The sequence below is a fragment of the Blennius ocellaris genome (genome assembly GCF_963422515.1).
Source record: "Blennius ocellaris genome assembly, chromosome: 18".
Classification (NCBI taxonomy): Eukaryota; Metazoa; Chordata; class Actinopteri; order Blenniiformes; family Blenniidae; genus Blennius; species Blennius ocellaris.
Genome location: NC_137667.1, coordinates 1645897 through 1666150, shown reverse-complemented (window position 1 = coordinate 1666150; position 20254 = coordinate 1645897). Strand labels below are relative to the sequence as shown.

Sequence of the window (20254 nt, the reverse complement as noted above, 5' to 3'; positions counted from 1 at the left end):
GTTTTTGTTTTTTCCTCCCCGGAGCCCGGGGATGCAGGAGGCTCGAGCTCGAGCTCCCCCCCCCCCCACCCTCTCCCAAGCAGCCCGCTAGCCAGGCTAGGCTAGGCGGCTAAGTTGAGCTAACTTTCCTCCCCCGCTGGCGGAGGCGTCGAGCCGCTTCAAGACGCCGACCGGCGGCCGCAGCCAGCAGCTCGGTTCCCCCCGGGTCGGCTCCGGTTCCCTCCGGGGCGGGAGGGGGGAGGGAGGGAGGGAGGGGGGAGCGAGACGCACACAACACGGGCGCCACATCATGGAAAAGCAAAAAAAAAAAAGAAAAAGAAAAGAAAAACAACAACTCACCCATTCCCACCCAGTCCTGCGAAAACGCCTCGCGCTCGAAGCCGACGCTGGGAACGTTTCCCTCCCGGGGGCAGCGAGCAGGTAGACGGAAGGAGAGTCGCTTTTTTTTTTTTTTTTTTTACCCCCCCGTGGAAGTCAGATAAAGAGCAGCCGTGGATCCATCCGGAGGAGGAGGAGGAGGAGGAGGAGGAGGAGGAGGAGGAACAGCAGGAGCAGCCTCCTCAGTTCACCGTCCCACCCCGCATGTACAGTAACCACTCTCGCGTGTGCGCGCGCACGTGCGTGACTGCGCGCTCGCGGGCCTGAGATCACTTCTTTTGACAGGGGCGGGGCGGAGGAGGAGGAGGGAGGGGGGCGGGGCGGGAGGGAGGGGCAAATAAAGTTTATTTTTAATGTTTTAAAAAGTAGAAGTAAAGTATTTAGAGCAGGATGTGAACTGCAATCGATTCTACTTTCATGGACTCTTAATTCTGCTTCTGCAATTTCAAAATAACACAATTTTATTTTATTTTTTTTCTGATTTTAATTGATTGAAAGTGCATTTAATTTGACTCACTTCCTCCCAGCATTGGAAACAGACAGTGTTTGGACACTTTATCTCTCATCTTTAAAAAAAACAAACAAGAAAACAACAACATTAATTTAAAACTGTCCGACTGCTGCCAATGTAGGAATGTGTTTTTATTTTTTATTTTGAAGGAGACTAATATGTTTTGCTTGTTTTTCAAAATTTGATTATGTACAGATCTTGGGTATTTTCAGACGTGTTGATAAATAAATTGAATTATTATATTATTATTATTATTATTATCAATATTATTATTATTGTTATTATTCATGTTTTTGTTAATCGAATTATTTTCTCTATAACCAATACTATGGCCCGTGAGAGACTCCAATCTGACCAAACCACCAAGCAAATCGCCGAAATGTCAATGAAAATATTGATTTGTTTAAACAAATGTTCCTAAGCGCAGCAGGTCGACGGCTGATTTGATTTTACTGCAGCCAGTTATCTGAGAATCAAACATTCAAATTCTTCTCAAAGCGGCTTCAAGCTGCTGAAACAAACTGCTTGCATGATAAAATAATGACTCCTTTATTTATGTATTGGCTGAATCCAGCCGGGAATTTATATTTGTGATGTAATTCAGCGACGTGCATTTACACAACTTGCGCAAATTAAACAAAGAACCGTTTTTCCTTTCGCTCAGTTCAGGGTTTTATTTTGTTTGTTTAGATACACAAAAAGTAGAATGATCAATAAATTAACATTTCAAATAAACTTCACTGTGAAGGGATTAATTTCTAGATCCAGTGACGTCTGGACTAAACAACAGAATGTAAAAGAGAATTTATTAGTATATATAACAATTCTAAAACTAATATCGTGGTGTTGCAGTCACTGGCCAATAGAGGGCGCCAGGGTACCGCCCCCTGGTGGAAGCAACAAGGGTTGTTTTTTTTTAAATAAATATAAAATATATTAATAAACTATAATACTGTCAAAATTTGTTTGGGGCTCTGAAATGCATTTTGCTTTATTTTCTGTGGATAATCTTCAATTAAATGAATCCTTCAAGAGCACAACTCTAAATGTGAAATGTAATATTGTAGCTTGACAGCAAATGTACATTTATCTTGTGGTTTTACATCCAGTAACACGCGATTCCAGCACAACGAAAGTCTGCGCTAAAAATGTGAAAACTGTAGTTTGATGCACGGTAAAACATGAAATACCTGCTTGGCAAGTTATGGAGTATTTTTTTTGCAGTTTTTGAAATGTCCTCTTTGACCACTTTCTAAATCAGCCTAATGACTAAAAACTCATTTTAGCCCAGGGGCTTAAAAAATTAATCGGATTAATAATACCGTAATAACATTTGATTTTAAAATAAAGTTTTTTTTCTCTGTTGTGACGATGCGCGAGTAAAAACATTTACATTTTCAGCGAACATCCATTGGACATCAGCTCAAATAATGAATTAAATAGTCCACATTTTTAAATATCTATTAATAATATAAAGAAATGTACATTGTGCAGCACTGTCCGGTGTTTTGGTTTAACTGGTGCCCCTGTTAACTGGTGACTCCTGCCGCTAACCAGCAACAGCTGATGTTAAAACAAGACCAAAAAAAACAAGAAGGCTGTTGCTGGGCTAATCCCCAGCCGGAGGGCTTTATATTTTCTCACAAAGCAGCTCTAAGGCAGCACACTTGGTACACTAGAGGGTGTTCCATGGGTCCTAGTAGATAATTATGTAGAATCTGAAAGGTCTTCTTCATAAGCTATGTCAAAATACGTCTCCAGAGCCCAAAAGGTGTTTTTATGCACTTAGTGACCCTGTGACCTGATATGCAAATGAGGTCATGGTCACCATGGTGCCCCTTCTCCCCAGGTGGAGTGTCCATGTGTGAAGTTTGGTGACTGTGGGCCCAGGAACTGCTGAGAAATGAGGAGAAATGTTTATATGAAAATACATGTATTGTGCAACCATGACGAGCAAACTTCAGACCCTACCAATCTTCAAGGTCAAGGTCAGGTCACTTGGTGTACTGGAGGTTATCCCTGGAGTGTGTATCATGTGTGTATCAAATTTCAGAGCCCTAGCTCAAAAACCTAGGCCTCCAGAGCCCAAAATGTGTTTTTAAGCACTTCGTGACCCTGTGACCTACTTAATATGCAAATTAGGTCAAGGTCACCATAGTATCCCTTCCCCCTCTGAGATGTATCCACATGTGAAGTTTGGTCACTGTGGGCCCAGGGGTTGCCGAGATATAGGTAGAAACGTTCGAACGGACGGACGTACGTACGGAGACTGTTTCAAGATCCCCCTCGGGGCCTATCGGCTACGGCGGGGGATAAAAATGTTGTGATGCTTTAAATTTTTATCTAAATCCATAGTTGCCATGGCGACGGGTCAGGTTTTTAAGTCTGCTGTGAAAAAAGGGGGGGCGCTGGAGGAAGCCGGTCGCCGGTTAACAGGGGAACCGGTTCATCCGAAACACCGGCGGTATAGTGGCTGGTATAACATCGTCCGTCATCACATCTCAGATCGCTGAGGGCGTTTTCTCACGCCCGCGTGTTATTAATGCCGATAAGAACAAAACAGAACAAACCTTGATTGACAGAGCAATGAGAGCGACACGCCCCACAACAACAACAACAACAACAACAACGACGAGCCGCAGGGAAGCAAAAGAGGAGGAAATACAGCAGGTGAGGGTTTTACTGCCTCGGAGGCCCGTCGTGGGTCGGATTTTTACATAAACAAACAAAAAAAAAAAAGAGATTAATCGCAAGGGTTGCTGTGGATTAATTTCGATTAATCGTGATCAAATATTCCATTTTAATCTCTTTCAATCCTTTTAGATGAGCGACATTAATGGGTTCATATTATGCGAAATCGACTTTCTAAAGGTTTTTCCAACAGTAATAATCGTCCCCAATCAACCAGTGTTTTTTTTATCCCCCCCTTTTTTATCTCTCTGTTAAAATGTGATGATTAAAAACTTTTATTGTCACTTCGTTTGCCCATTGTACTATTTTTATTTTAACAAACTCTTATCTCATGGCTGAAATGGAGAGAAAGCAGCCAAACTGACTGACATTACATTAACAACAACAAAAATAAAGTATAAATTAAAAATAAAAAAAAACAGCTAAAATACATCAAATGGCCCAAAAACATAAAAAAGAAAAATTTCAAAAATTTCTCAAATCGGTATATTAAAAAAAGGGAAAGCAGACTATTTTTAAATGCCTGATTTTTTAAGAGTCTAAAGAGAGACAAAGACAAAAAAACATTTTTTTTAAAAATTACTCAAATAGATTAAATCAATTACAAAATTATGGCCTCAAATTATGTTGTCGCTGGCCAGTGAAAACAGCGACAACAGCCAAAATGACTAAAAATGGCAAAAAACAGTTAAAACATTTTTTTTCAAAAATTCCTCAAATCGGTGTATAAAAAAACGGAAAACAGACTTTTTTTAAATTCCTAATTTCCAAGAGTCCAAAGAGATACGAAAAAAAAACATTAAAACGTAGCTCAAATAGATTAAGTCAGTTACAAAAGTATTAAAATTAAATAATTAAAATTTAATTAAAAACATTATTATGGCACCATTTTACCAGTCCGACCAGTGTCAATTTAACTTGACACCATTTAAATATCACTCCAATGTTTTCTGTTTCCTGATTTTGACCTTTAACCCAAATTACTCAGCTGCAATGACAAACATCTCCCACTAGGTGTCAGTGTAGCACCAGTGTTTATGTACATCCGTTGGACGAGCCTCCGCATGTTCAGTTTAACAGGAAACTCCTTATGATACACCTTTACTATGCTTAGAATATAATATAATAGAAGGATTAGATACGTTTAGTATGTATGTGTATGTATGTATATGAGTGTATACCTGAATGTAGATTATCTCAATGTTTTAAAATACAATTTCAAAAAAATTTAATCTGATTATTAAAACAAGATTTCCACCATAAGCAGTATATAGTCAAAATAGTCAAAATAGTGTGATTTAATTTAAAATATTTTTTTTTACTTCAGAATATATTTATTTCTTCAGTAGCCGTAATACTCTTCCATCCATCACAGATTAAATGAAATAAATGGATTAATTGATTAAATTAACTAATTTATTGAATTAAATCCCAGCTTTCAAAATAAAAGTGATCCAACATTTTTTCAAAATAAAAGTAAAACATTTTTTTTAATGTTAAAACCTTCAAAATTGGAATTTCATCAACATTTAAAGTGCCAGGTCCCGATCAAAGCTGCTTGCAGCTTTAATTCCTACCTATTTTTTGTACATTTCCATAATTCCCGACAGAAAATTTTCCATAAAAACGGAGGTTTTCTGGCTCCTGAGACCAAACGGCCTCGAGTTGGTAGGTCGGTGCCGACATAGAGGTTTGCTGCCAACAATAGTGAACGACGGGTAGACATGGCATGTACACGCAAAGCATGGAAAATTTGTGAACCGTGAAAAAAAATCTCCCATTCAAAGCGGATGGGAGAAAAAATTTCCAGCCGTTTTGGGAGTTTAACATGGGAGTCGATGGAAGTCACAGCAGTGCACACGCACTACACCTGCTGCGTAATCCACGGCCACCTGTCGCTCCGGCGCTCAGGGCCATGTGTGTCAGTGGGGCAAACATGGCCGCCGCCGCCGCCGCCGCCGTCGATTCAACAATCTGCCCGCTTAAGCCGGCTCGCTCCTCGTCCCTGCAAATAGCATGGCAGAGCAGCGGTGCCATCTGCCCCGCACGTGTGGCGGGAGGTAAACGGATGAAATGCCGCGATTGTGCTTTTTAACCGTGCGCACACACACACACACACACACACACACACACACACACACACACACACAGTCTGGCAGGCTGTTTAATCGCCGTTCCTCCAATTCCTCTTTACAGGAATAATTTAAGTTTATTAGCGGCAGCGAGGTGTATTATTGTAGCGACGTGTGTAAGAAAAGAGGTAAATATATAAGGTTGTAAACAAACAGGGGAGGGGGAAAAAAAAGAAGTGATGTTGATGTTATTTCTGAGGGAAGATGCTCTATACATCTTCTATTTATTCACCCATTGATGTAGTTGTTGTCTGTTGTTGTTTAGTTTATTTATTTGCACTACCTCCTCGATGTGACTTTTTAATTCCCCCCCTATAAATGCATTTTTCCACCGATTAATTGATTGATTAGAAAAAAAGGGGGCGGGGCTTCCTGCCAATATATATATATAATTACTCACGGAAAATGACAACAATAGCGTAACGTCTCTGCAGTTGTGTTCCTGATGCAACGTTAAGGTTTATTGACGATCACTGGTCGGTTCCGATTCTTTTGTGTCGCCTGAACGCACCGTCAGAGCGAGCTGGCTGGTGATTGGCTGAGAGTGGAGAAGGGGGCGGGTCAAGTGTGCAAAGACTGTGTGTGTGTGTCCGCTGTAGACATACTGCTCCTCAAAGCTATTATATATATATATATATATTTCCTCAGCCATGAATTTAAACTAATGATGAATTAGTGAGGAACAATGTCTCTTTATGTGTAAAAATACGTTGCCATTCATCTCAGGTCACTGACATTTTACAAATAATCAACTTATTCCAATAATTCGTCTAAATAGGAAACGTCTGTGTTTCCCAGTTTTACTGAGGAAATGCTTGGTCATGGCACTCAGCAGCATTTTGAATTATTGAAGAGCCACTAAATGAATTTCGGGTTTCGGCCTGCAGACGTGTTTTTAAGTGAGCAGAGGAGGTGAACAGTATAATGATAATAATAATAATAATAATAATAATAATAGTAATAATATGTATTTTAAGCAAAAATAAATAAATAAATTATCATAGTAATAAATGAGGCTTGTCTTTATATTGTCAATGTGAGCCCAATTTATTATTATTTTATTATTATTATTGTAAATTGTTTGCTTTTTCTGTGCTATTTTTTTTTTAACTTTTATTTTTATTTGTATTAATTTTTTATTATTATTATTATTTATTTTTTTATTGTGTTGGTGTTGCTATCTTGTTCTTTCTTTGTGTTTACTTTGAAGAAAAACGGAAAAATGAAAATAAAGAGTTAAAAAAAATTAAGAATAATTATAATAATAAATAATAAATATAATAATAATAAGTAATAATAATAATAGTAGTAGATTCTATTTGTTAGCACCTTTCATACACCCAAGGTCAGGTTACATTACGTGTTAAAAACCAAGTTAAACTCAGATATTTTAAATGTGTAGAAGTAACCTCTCTCTGCCCCCCCCCCCCCCCCCCCCCCCCCATTTTTTACATTTTTTATTTAATTATTGATCTAATGTAGTCATGTTAACTTGTGGGATTGTATTAAAATTATGTCAAATTATATATTTTATAACTGGATAAACCAATAAAAAAATACTTTAAACAAAAAAAAAAGTTTAAAACATTTTTGTAACAAAAAATATGCTGGTAATTTCATCACCTCTATCTAGCTACGTCCTTGGTGGACGTAATTAGATAGAAACCCACAAAAAGTTAGATGGAAACTTAAGTAGAAACTACGTAATAACGTACGAATACTCCCACTGTTGTTGTTTATACCATAAATGTATAACTCAGCTATAAACCTGATCCTCTGTACAGGTGTGTGGGTGTGGTTTATGAAAACAAACAACAGCCCCCCCTAGTGGCCAATCCTGCAACTATTTCATTTCCAAGCATTTAAACGAAAAGAAGAATTTTTAAACCAGAAACTTTTTAGTGTTTAATACAGTGAAAACAGCGACAACAGCCAAAGTGACTAAAATAGCAAAAAACTGTAAAATAAATTTTTTTTTCAAAAATTCCTCAAATTGGTATATTAAAAAAAGGGAAAACAGACTATTTTTAAATTCCAAGAGTCTAAAGAGAGACTAAAACAAAAACCATTAAAACATAGCTCAAATAGAGTAAATCAATTACAAAAGTATATAGAAAACGAGAATTTCCAAGAGTCTAAAGAGAGACGAAAACAAAAAAGTGAAATATTAAAAATAGCTAAAATAGATTAAATGAATTGCAAAGGTTTTGCCTCAAATGAAAAAAAAATAAAAATAAGAGTCAATACAGTGAAACCAGAAACAACAGCCAAAATCACTAAAATGGCAAAAAAAGGTTTTAAAATGTTTTTTTAAATATTTAAAAATAAATAAATAGAAAAAATTCAAAAATTCCTCAAACCGGTATATTAATAATAAAGGGAAAACAGACTATTTTTAAATTCCTGATGTCCAGGAGTCTAAAGAGAGACGAAACATAACTTGAAATAAAAACAAATAATAAAACTTTTCAGCGTTTAAGTCGCGTCACGGCCCTTCCTCTTCCTCCTCTCTCTTCAGAGAGAGCGTGACAGGAGGAGGGGGGGGGAGGGGCTTGAGCTCCGCACGTGCGCGGCTCTCCGGCGCCCGCCATTGGCTGGCCTGGCCGCGAGGCCCCGCCCCCTCCCAAAGGCAGCGCGTCACGGCGGCAGCGCCTTGTTGTGGAGGTCTGCGGCGGCGGACCGGACGGGGAGAGAGCAGCGCGTCGCACCGCACCGCACCGCGCCGCACCGCACCGCACCGCGCCGCGCCGCGCCGCACCGGGCGCTGGCTGGCAGGACTCGGCCCCCCCTTTGCCCCCCCCCCTTTGCCCCCCCCCCCCCACAGTCCACCACCACCCCTCCGGTCGTGGCCCTCGTCCGTCATCGCGATGGGAACCGCCGCGGCGGTGCGTCCCGAGCCGGACGGTATAAAAACGGCGCCGCCGTCCAACGCGGTGAAGTGAGGAAGAGGAAGAGGATGAGGAGGATGACACTCACACACACACTCACACACACACACACGCGCGCGCGTCTTTACCGGAGACATGAGAAGTGATCCTCAGGAGCACAACTTGGACAAAGACGAGCCCCGGAGCCCGGTGGTGCGCGCGCCCTGAACCGGGACGATGTGCCCCGCCGCGCGCCTGGCCGCCGCCGCCGCACTGGTGAGCGCGACTCGTTTTGTTGTTGTTTTTTTTGTTTGCTTTTGTTGTTTTCTTTTTAATTCCCACATTTGTGGTTTATTCTAAGGACTCCTGCAGCAGGTTCTCCTCTTCTTAAAGGGCCAGCGGCTTGTTTTTCTCACAACTTCTTCTTCTAGCCGCAACAAACCAAAACACAACTTCTGCATTGATTCTCATACTTGTTTTTGTTTATTTGTTTGTTTTTTTGTTACATCCATTCATCCATCACAACTATGATGGGGGATTTAAAAAAAAACTCCAGGAGTGTTTTTGTTTACTACAGTTTGTTCTGGTCACAACAAAGACAAAGCATCGTTTATTTATATTTTTAAATATATTCCATCATGTTGGTTTCCAGTTTTGTCGAGAGGTTTTAACTTATTTCTAAGCTTCTTGTCTAATTTTTAATCAGATTTTTTTTTTTGATTTCTGTTTTATTTTTCATCAAACCAGATTCAACCAGGTTTCTGTCTTACTTTTGTTTTGTTTATCAGGTTTAACAAGGTCCTGCCTTGTTTATAACCAGATTTTAAAGGATTTTTGCTCATATTTTTAAGTTTCAAACTTATTTTTGTCCAGATTTAGAGAAGTGTCCATCATATTAAAAAATTTTTTTTTTTTTAAAGCAGATATCAAAGGACTCCATCCTATTTGATCATTTATAGGCTCTTATGTGTGTTTTTACGATGTTTAAAAGTAATTTATTTTCAGATTTTAAATGTTTCTTTGCAATTTTTAAACCAGATTTGAGTTCAACTGTAATTTTCCATCACATAATTTTTGGGGTGTTTAAATCTAATTCTTAATTAAGATTGAAATGTTTTAAGTTATTTTTTTTCCGGAGAATCAAAGAACAAAGCTCTCAACAGTTTGGATTTTAAATTGCAGGATAGTTAAAACAAGTTAATGCCTTTGATGAGAAGTTTAAATCTGTACAAAACACTTAAAATATATACATATATACAGACAACTGTCACTTCTATAGCCTCCAGGACGTAACTTCATGTTTTCTTTTAATAAAAAAAGACATAATATTTTTGTAAACGGCTTATATAAAGACAATAAATAAGTTATCGATGAGCTTTTTCTTGGAAATATGAATTTATGGTGGCAGTTTTTTGGGTTTTCTTCTTTTCGTAAAAGGTTTGTAAAACGATGCAGTTAGCCTGTCGGGCCACTAGTGGGCGCTGCTGGTTGTTTTTCTAATGTTTCTAATGTTTTCTGGGCTTAAATATCAAAAGTGTTGCGGCAGGTTGTCTTACTGAAACATAAACAGATTGATTTCATACAAATTTATTGTTTATTTGTAAACATGTTGATTTTCCGTCTGGAACCTGCGGGTTGGAAACGAGCGGTGAGGTTCTAGTTCTGGTTTCTTCTCTTATGTAGAAGTGATTCCTTTTACGAGAAGTACATTTTTTATTTTTTAAAGATTTTCAAACTTTAAGAAAACTCGATCGAGTTTGTGTTCCGAGTCGTTTGTTTGGCCTTTGATCCAAAAAAACATCAGTTTCGGTGTTTTTTTGACTGAAAACAAACTTCAGTTGTTGCATCAATCATCTTAAAATAAAATAAATAAATAAATATCGTTGATAAACAAAAATGAAACTTATTGAAATGGTGGGCTGGTTTTACGAAATTAACATTTTTTTTTTTTTTATTGGATCATCAAACAAGTTTCATCACATTTTTGGAACAAAATCTTTTTTCATATTATTATAATTATTTTTTAAATGGATCATCAAACAAGTTTCATCACGTTTTTGGGACAACATTTAAAAAAAAAAATTTTTTTTCAAATAATTTTATTTATTTATTTATTAAATAAAAAAATTTTTTTTTAAACCTAACAAAAACAAGACAACCACAATAAATTGAACACCCCCCCCCCCCCGGCACACATCCCTTTAAATATAAACAAAAAACAAGATTAACAATAATAAAAAAGTAAATAAACCACAAGATTTTTCAGGATAGGCTCTCCTCAGCCGGGTTTATTTTTAGGTCGCCGCTTCCACGTGGCTGCAATTGTTAGCGGCGGTCTCGAGCGACGGCAACGTGCGTCGTACACGTGACCCCCCCCCCCCCCCAACAATTATTGACCCCACCGGGGGCCCAGCAGCTGCCCTCCATGTCAGGCTTCGGTTTCCCCCACCGGACTTTTATGTTGAAGGTTTGTTTGTTTCTGCAGCGCAAACAGGAATACGCGCGTAGCCGGCGTGCTACGTTAGCCTGGCGAGCTAATGGTGGAAGATTTAAAACCTTAAACGGGCCTGAATACGGTTTTGGATCTTGAAAGTCGCTTCTGTTTTCTGTTTTTTTTCTGACTCAACACTTCACCCAGCCTGTAATTTGACCCCAGCCTCCTGTTTTTGCCGGGGATTTACAAAACATTTATTACAAGATGTGAGCGTTGTGGGGTCAGTCTGTGGAGATGTTAAAAGGAAACTCAGGGGGTCAGATAAGCTTTGACAATCAAAGGTGTTTCCATAGCAACGTGGGCGGAGCCATCAGAGACGAAAAGCAATAGAATTCCGTTCTGAAGGGTGGAGCTACGACGAGTCCTCGTTGGACGTCAGCTCAAATTATGAATATTACAAAGCGTGTATTCTTACGACCGAGCCTTATTGTGAAAAATCTGCTTCACTCTCCGGTGTTTCGGTCTAACTGGTGCCCCTGTTAACTGGTGACTCCTGCTAGCAGCCGATGCTAAAAAACAAGACAGACAAACGCTACGACGCTTTAAACTTTTAACGGAAATGCGGCTAAACGGTTTTTAACATGTGCTGCGGGAAGCAGGAAGTCGGTCACCAGTTACCAAGGTAACCGGTTAACGCAAAACACCGGCGGTGTCGGAGGCTCCCTGGTTACCGTAGCGAGGATTGTCCCCTTAATTGACGGCGACGGACGGACGTCGTGCTACTTTTTCCCCACTGTACGATTTGTTGTTGTTCTTTTCGCGTGACAAAAACAACAAACAAACAAACTACTGTGTGTTTACGCTGCCGGCGGCCGGAGTCGGTCAGTTTTCGAAAAAAAAAAAAAAAAAAAAAAGTTCCTCCCACAGTGGCGCCCTCTGTTTCAGTTTGAAACAATGGCGGCCGGCTCATTGTCGGCGATGAATTCTCGCCAGACTGAGTCCAGACAGAGTCTCTCTCTCTCGCTCTCTCTCTCTCTCTCTCGCTCTCTCTCTCTCTCTCTCACACCAGAACGAGCAGCGACAGGTGCTGCCATGTGTGTGTATGTGTGTGTGTTGGTGTGTATCAGGCGTGCACGTGTGTTGTTCTACGTCCAGTCGTTTGTCCGCCGGGTGTTTCTGCGCCCGCTGGAAATAGACGGTCATTACCGGCAGCGTCTCCGATGTCTCCGATGTTTTTTGTTTCACAGCACAAACACGCTTGTGTTAAATCCCGTGTTCGCGTGTTGCCGTACTTTTACTTTCACGGCCGCGACAGGAAGCCACGCCTCCACCGAGCCGCGCCCCGCGACATAATTATAGAAAAATCCCACATTCATTACGCGTCGTTTTCGCACAAGTTCCATGTTCACGTTTAAAAAAAAAAAAACGATGTCCATTTTTAACTTTCACATTTTATTTAACCTTCATTTTACCTCGTTGAGATTAAAAATGTCTTTTTCAGCACTTTTTAAAAAAAGTTTACTTCGGACATGTGGGTACAAAACAAAACAAAACAACTGATACAAACAACAAATATCGCAGAGCAAAAATAAAGAAAAATGTAGCAAATAAGTAAATAAATAATGTTACGTTTCCAGACAAAACAAACACATGAAACAAAAAAACAAGAAAAATGGCAATACATTAAAAACATGCAAATTTGCAAATTTGCACACAAAAAAAAAATTATATATATATAAGCATTTTAATTCCATTTCCACGGAAACAAACGTCGTTTTGAGCGCGTCATCGTCCATAAACACAAAAAAATGACGTCTTTGCTCAAAACGCCGCGGCGTTAGCAAAGCCTCCAAACGTAAGCGAGGCGGCTTCGCGAAACTTAACGAAGTCCTATGAACAGAAACTTCGAACCATTTGTGACTGGTAGTTGGACACCAGCCTCGTCGTGGCCACGGCCGGCCGGCAGGTTTCAATGGAGGACCAGTCGGTCTGTCGAGCTCTCTGATTGGCTGCTCGCGCTGTGATTGACGGGAAAACAGAGGAGGAGGAGGACGGGCAGGAAGTGGAGTGATTCTTGTGCTGCTGATCAGCAGAAAGTCCAGACAGTGCGTGTGTGTGTGTGTGTGCGTGTGCGTGTGCGTGTGCGTGTGTGTGTGTGTGTGTGTGTGTGTGTGTGTGTGTGTGTGTGTGTGTGTGTGTGTGCTGACAAAGTGCCAGTGCTGCACTTTGTCTCCTTTGCGGTTTTGGAGATTTGCCGTCATTACGAGGAAACGCCGCCACCGGTTTCCATGGCGACGTCTCACAGTCGTTCTGCTCTCGTTTCGCCGACACGCTGAGCGACAGCCGCCGCCGCCGCCGCCGCCGCCGCCGCCGCCGCCGCCGCACTAATCGTCCTCATTGGCTTAAAAAAGTGTCGCCGCAGACACAGTCGGGTCACCGGAGGTCGGGTCACTGCCTGAGCGGCTTTTCCACGACGGAGAGAGAGAGAGAGAGAGAGAGAGAGAGAGACCGTCGAAACGCTTCTCGAATGATGACCGACTTCGGCCATTGACTGTCCTGTTAGCATTGGCGGCTAACAGGGTGCTATAGGGGGAAACAAATGTTAATAAACGACTAAAAAAAAAAAAAAAACACATTTCTTGGTGGTGCTCTTGATATCCTAGTGTGTTCACATTCCCCTGCAATGCATCCTGGGTAAATTAGTCGGAAAAAAATCGAGCGAATCTGGTCTGAAGACTTTGTATCGCGGCTGTTTGTAGCTACCCCATTAGCCGGTTCCGGTACCGGTCCGTGGATCAATTGGTACCGGGCCGCCCAAGAAATAATTAATTATTTCCGTTGTATTTATTATCCGAGTCTGAACAATCTTTTATTTTGAAAAATGACCGTATTCTCTCGGTTACATCTCGGTCACTTGAGCACCAAACGTTTAACCCACAAGCTAGCAAAATGAGCGAAAAACAGACGTGTTTGGAAAGTTTCTGTTGGAAGGGGAAAATGGTGAAGAGACAGAAGAAGAGCCGACAACTTCATAAGAAAAAGAAAGTTTTTAACAGACGGTACCAGGAGTTCTACTTTGAAGTATGGATTTATGGCGACGGGTGATTCCCACAGACCTAGCCCGCTCGGCTAACGGCTCGCTGGGGACCACTGTCCCAAATAACAAGAATTTCACGGCCTTTAACTGAAATTGGTCGGAAAAAAAACACCGGTTTCCCCTTTTAAACTGTATAAAATAAACAAGCGTGGTCGTGGCTGGACGACCCGCCGGGTCCCACTTCCTCGCACCGTGAATGACGGCATTGATGCGAGTGACGCAGCTCCGATGTATGTGGACGGAGTTCTGGGAAGGAACACAAAGGAACTCCATGAAAGAACAACGAGGCGTCGGATGAATGGACGGCTTTATTCCCAAACGGCCATCATCATAAACTTTGTCGGCCTTTCTACGACTACGTAATAAGCAGTTTGTAAAAAAAAAAAGTTGCTTTTTCTGTTCAGCCGAGTAATTTGCGTACCTCATGGCACTGCTTCTGGTCGGATATTAGAATTTTATTAAAAGTTCCTGCTGGAAGACAATCGACCTTCTTCATCAAGTGAATGTTTGGTTTTTGCAAAGCGTTCAGGAATGCTCTTGATTTTCAAGGTCACGGATTTCTCTCCGGCTGCTGCTACAGTTTATTATTCTGCATAGAAATAATCCTGGGTTTTATTTTTTTGGTTGTTTGTTTTAAGCCGTCAGCGATTTAGGTTAACTCCAAAGCAGGGGCGTCAAACTGATTTTAGTTGAGGGGCCACATCAACCTGATCTGACCTCAACAAGTCAAACAACATGTTAAACTGCAGATATGGACAAACATCAAAGTCTTTCCTTCCTTTGATCCTTTTGTAACTGCAAGAATTTACCAGTCTAATCTGAAATATACATATTAAAGTTAATCAGATATTATATTTGCAAAAAAAAAACCTCAGTCACCTGTATCTGGATATTATATCTTTATTCAGGATTAAAACAATTTGTCATCATCTGGAAATATTTTTGAGTTTACGTGTCTAAAGTATCACTTCACATAAGTTGGACTCGTTGTTTTATTGTGAAAGGTGTTGCGTCATGTGACCTCCACAGACGCATTAATGTCGGGGGTCAAATTATGACCAAGGGTGGTTTTGAATGTCATTTTTGCCAATCTAGTGTTTTTAGATCAGCCTCTGTCAGTTTTCATATTTATACTTTAAAAAAAAAAAAAAAAAAATCCCATGGCGGCCGGATTAGAGCTTCTGCTCCAAAGAGTTCTCATCAAAAACAGTGGGCGGCAACGTTAGTAAATATATTTGTTGACAGGTTCGGCGTGAGAAGTGAGAAGAAGTGTGGGTGTGCGTCTAAAAATAAAACCAAACAAAACAAAATGAACAACATTCGTCATCAGAGCTTCAATCCCACCAGACCAGTTTATCCTGAATCAATGAACACAAACAGGTCGTTTATCTCGGCTGACATTTTGTCCGGGCACTTCCCGCAAAATTCTAATTTCTACGGATTATCGGCCCGATAATTATCGGCCCGATATTAGAAAAAAAATATCATGACACGGATATCTCCGATAATGACATTTTGAATACCTCCAATTATTCCAATAATTTTGGCTCGTTTGACAGTTTGAAGACATCTTTATATATATATACGCTATTAAAAATGTCATCGGTGCCAGTTTCGATTGTATTTATTGGGAACCGTTTCCGAGTAAATCCCCCAAAAAACTGCCAAAAAAATGTTTTCCCATACAAAGCGGATGAGACTGGGAGAGCAAAGGAGATCAGCGTCTGTTGCCATGGAGACGCTCCCTGCTCAGTGTTTCACACAGTGACGTAGCTACCTGACCTAGCTAGTTAGCATACCTAGTTAGCGAGCTAATTGCGATCAAAGGAGATCAGCGTCTGTTGCCATGGAGACGCTCCCTGCTCAGTGTTTCACACAGTGACGTAGCAACCTGACCTAGCTAGTTAGCATACCTAGTTAGCGAGCTAATTGCTATCACTCCAGCGATGCTAACTCGGTTCCGCGCGTCTAATGTGGCGTTGGCTTAAGGTCTGCGTTCTACCGAGCGCAGCTCTAGTTAGTTGTTGCCTCACTTACTGTCCCGCGGCATGAAAATGTCGGAATACTTCCTGTCGATTGATTTAACCGCCGCCCTCTGTTCTCCCCGCAGCTCTTGTGCACGGCGGCGGCTAGCGTCCCAGCTCGACTTTTGACCACGGCCGCGCCGGCCGCCCGGCCCGCCCTCTCCCCGCGCCACTACCGGCACACCGACCGGGATTCGGGCGCCCAGCTGGTCTGCGACAAGTGCCCGGCGGGGACCCACGTGTCCGCCCACTGCACCCCCACCGCCGTGCGGGAGTGCGGCGCCTGCCCGGACGCCACCTTCACGCGCGGCGAGAACGGCGTGGAGCAGTGCCACCGCTGCCGGGCGCCGTGTCCCGCCGGCTTCCTGGAGAAGGCGCCCTGCACGCCCACGCAGGACCGCGTCTGCGCGTGTCCGCCCGACAGCTTCCTGTCGGGCGGCGGCGGCGGCGGCGGCGTAGGGCGTTGCCGGCCCCACTCGCTGTGCCCGCCGGGCACCAGGGTGAAGAAGAAGGGCAGCGAGACGGAGGACGTGGCGTGCAAGCCGTGCACCAAGGGCACGTTCTCCGACGCCCAGTCGAGCGCGACCAAGTGCCGGAATCACACCAACTGCCTGGCTCAAGGGCTGGTGCTGCTCACGCCGGGGACGAGGGACACCGATCACGTCTGCGGGCCCCCGCCGCCGCCCTCCGGGGCCACGCCGCCGGGGCCCGCGCTGCCCGCACTCGGAGAGCCTAAGACCTCCGGCACCTCGCCGGCGTCACTCTTGGGAGAAACGAACAAAGGTGAGAGTTTGAATCCCGTTTTTTTTACCCCTCTGACATTGATTATGGTTCATGACAAGAAGATCAAAGGAAAGGCAGTATTTCCTTTGATTCCCCCCAAACAGAACAAATATATTAAGTATTATATATTAAGGTACTAATATAGGTCCCTTGTGTCTTTTTATTTATTTTATTGTTCTTATTTATTTTATTGCTTTTTTAGCGTTTTTGTATTTCTATTTATTCTTTTAAATTGTTTTATTCTTATTTGTAGTTTTTAATCTGTTTTTATATTTATTTATGGTTTTATACTTATTTAGTGTTGGAGCTAATTTGCATTGTTTTAGTTTGATTGTTTATATGTGCAGTCTCATGTGCAGCACTTTGGAAACGCTTTGTTGTTCAAATGTGCTTTATAAATAAAGTGGATTGGATTACTATTTTAGAAATTGCGCAATACAGGACGTGGCCCCTGCAGTAAAATGTGTTCGACACTGGTTTAAACATTTGGGCGACCTTAACGGTAAAACCCAACTGCAAAACATCTGGAAATGTACTCGTCCAGTAAGTTAAAACCATTGACGTCTACAATTCAAATTGTATATAATTCCTATGAATTTACCCCAATTTTAATTATTTCTTCTGTCGGTGTTCAACAAAATAAGCAAAATCCATTTTTCTTCCAAGAGATTGACGATTTTACAAACCGAAAGGTTTCAGGCGGAAGTTAACCACTTATTACTACCTCACTTTATTAACAACTCAAAGTACAAGACGCAACAAATCAGACTTTGAACTGAGCTTAATATATAACGTGAAAACATAATAATGCATTTCATTTATACAAGCATACACATTATATTATTGATGCACATTTCATATTATAGCTATACAGTTTATGAACAATTCCACTTCTATTTCCCATTAGTATTTATATACTATTATCACTACTATAATACTACTATTGCTATTTTTTTATTATTACTATAATTGATCATATTTATCCGAGAGCCATATATTTTTCCGTGACGAAGACCTTCAAATACGACAGTCAGATGATCGGTGTTTCCTCCTGCTTCTTCTTCTTGTGGAAATTCCCGAAAGGAAACTACGACCTGTCGGCACGGCAACCAGCGGACGGCCGCCTCCTAATCTGAGGAATGTCTGTGTGTGTTAACTTGAGGAGTTATGGGAGAAAGTCTTTTGTTCCCACTGTGTCCACCTCCGTCCCTCGTCATCTATGTCACTGCCCCCCCCCCCACCCCCCCCATCCCCCCATCCCCCCCCCCCCCCCCCCCCCACAATATAATACTGCCACCACTGTTTGTTGGCTTGCGATCGATGGTCCCACAGTTCATTTGAGCCCGTCGGTGCCGTAACAGGAAAAGTGGGGCGGCAGTCATGCAGCCATGGTTCTATATATATATATATATATATATATATATATTTTTTTTTTTTTTTTTTTTTTTCTAGTATAGGAGGGGAGGATCGATTAGTTGCGGGAAGACATAGAGTGCTGGTGTGTCTGTGTACAAAAAAAAACCCTCCACCACGGTCGCAGCCGCGTTAAAGGGCCGGCGCGCGACGACTTTATATAATTGTGGAGTTGCGTCACTAAAAGTCATGGCAACCGCGAACGTCGGGTCCAGAATTTGACACGGGTATTGAAACGCATAGAAACTATAGATCCTGGGGGGGGGGAAAAGAGCTGCCATCATGTCTGGGGTGGAAAAAAAAAAATGATTGCAGCCAGAATGTAACAAAGCAGTTCGTTATATAACTAAGAAGTTATATATAACTTTATACTGACCTGGCTGGTTTGAACAGACGTTATAAAAGACGTTATAGTTTCACGATTGGATAATGAATTATCATTAAGTTGTTGATACTGAAGGTTTTAAGGCATTCTGTTCACCTCGTATGAAATGTAAGATACTTTAAAAAATATCTGTAAATATATATTTAGAATGTTGAACAGTGTGAAGATATTGAGAGACAAGTAAGGGGATATGAAGAGTAAATATTCTTTTCTGCTCCAAAATGTGAACTTTAAAGTTTTGATATGAAAACTGTTTTTTTTTTTAATAAACATTTTTTAAAATTTTTTGAATGAAATAAAAAATGACAACAAAAACAACACTAAACCTAGATAATGTTGGGAAATAAGCCAAAGAGCAGGAGAGGAATTCTCTGGACACTTTCACAATCGTTGTTGCTCAGACGCTGAGGACAAATGTTTTGGCTGCCGGCGGCCATTACTAGCTTAGTAGCATCTTGACTTAACAAGTAAATTTTTTTGGGTGGCAGCCAAATATCCACCTTAGTTCGGGGATTGTAGACCTGCGTCTGCGTCGCCGCCCGGCGATGAAGAGGATGAATGGGATTAACATGCGCCGAGGTGACAATCCTAAAAACAAAAAAAGTTCAGCGGCTCACCTGTAATCATACGACGGCGAGCGCATTAGCGGCGGCCGCGGTAATCAATGCAGGCAAATGGCGCACTGCTCATCACCGTGTTGTGACGCCTGGCAATCACCTTCTGTCCGGCTGTACAGAGCTCAGAGATTATTATTCTTTTGTTCTACGATTGTCACTTGTTATGGGTTAGAGATTAAGAGATTACAAGACAAGAGAGCAACTGGGAAGCTAAAATGTCTAATTTGTCCTCTGGTCACCAAGAAAGTCAAAGTCGACAGATTTTCCTGAGGGTAGTTCATTTAGACATTTTGTACGGTGCCTGATGGGTTCAGGTTTAGTGAAAAAGTTCATGCTAGAAAAATAGAAATAAATTTGATTCTGATAATAGGAAATGCAAAATTCCGATAAACGATATAGAAATAGATAGAGATACTGTTAGAGAAATACCGATACCCCCCCCCCCCCCCCCAAGCTAAAACGTCTAATTTGTCCTCTGGTCACCATGAAAGTCAAAGTCGACAGATTTTCCTGAGGTTGCTTCATTTAGACATTTATATGGTGCCTGATGAAAGTTCATGCTACAAAAATAGAAACAAATTTGATTCTGATAATAGGAAATGCAAAATTCCGATAAACGACATATCGGTCGATTACATTTTTTTTATTAATGCCGGGGTAGCGCGTAATGACGTCCGGCCACCGTCTAAGCAGCGGTAAAATTCAGCTAAAATACGCTAGATCTGCGCTTTTATTTATATTTCTTCACTCGGAAGCTACAAGTTATGTAATCATTTGTATCAAAGAGATTTAAAAAAATAGTTTTCTCCAACTTGCTGCCATCTTGCAATACCAGTTTGGACCACAAGGTGAGCTAATGAGTCGCTTCAGACGTTGAGGCTCTTGGCTTCACACCTCTGACCCACCAACACCTGCGGACTTT

The 20254-nt window shown here is 41.4% G+C and overlaps 2 protein-coding genes across 2 annotated transcripts in view; one reads left to right on the top strand and one right to left on the bottom strand.

Annotated features, from left to right (window-relative positions):
• Nucleotides 1-568, bottom strand: part of cd2ap (CD2-associated protein) — a 57512-nt gene extending 56944 nt beyond the window's left edge. The window contains exon 1 of the mRNA XM_080513972.1: nt 340-568. Within this exon, the coding sequence (XP_080370098.1) occupies nt 340-343 (4 nt within the window). The 5' untranslated portion in view covers nt 344-568. The remainder of the gene's footprint in view (nt 1-339) is intronic.
• An 8011-nt stretch (nt 569-8579) lies between these two features.
• tnfrsf21 (tumor necrosis factor receptor superfamily, member 21) overlaps nt 8580-20254 on the top strand; it is a gene marked incomplete at its 3' end in the record, with an annotated part of 26558 nt that continues 14883 nt past the window's right edge. Inside the window, 2 exon segments of the mRNA XM_080513970.1 lie at nt 8580-8855; nt 16221-16917. Coding sequence (XP_080370096.1) covers nt 8817-8855; nt 16221-16917 — 736 coding nt within the window. The 5' untranslated portion in view covers nt 8580-8816.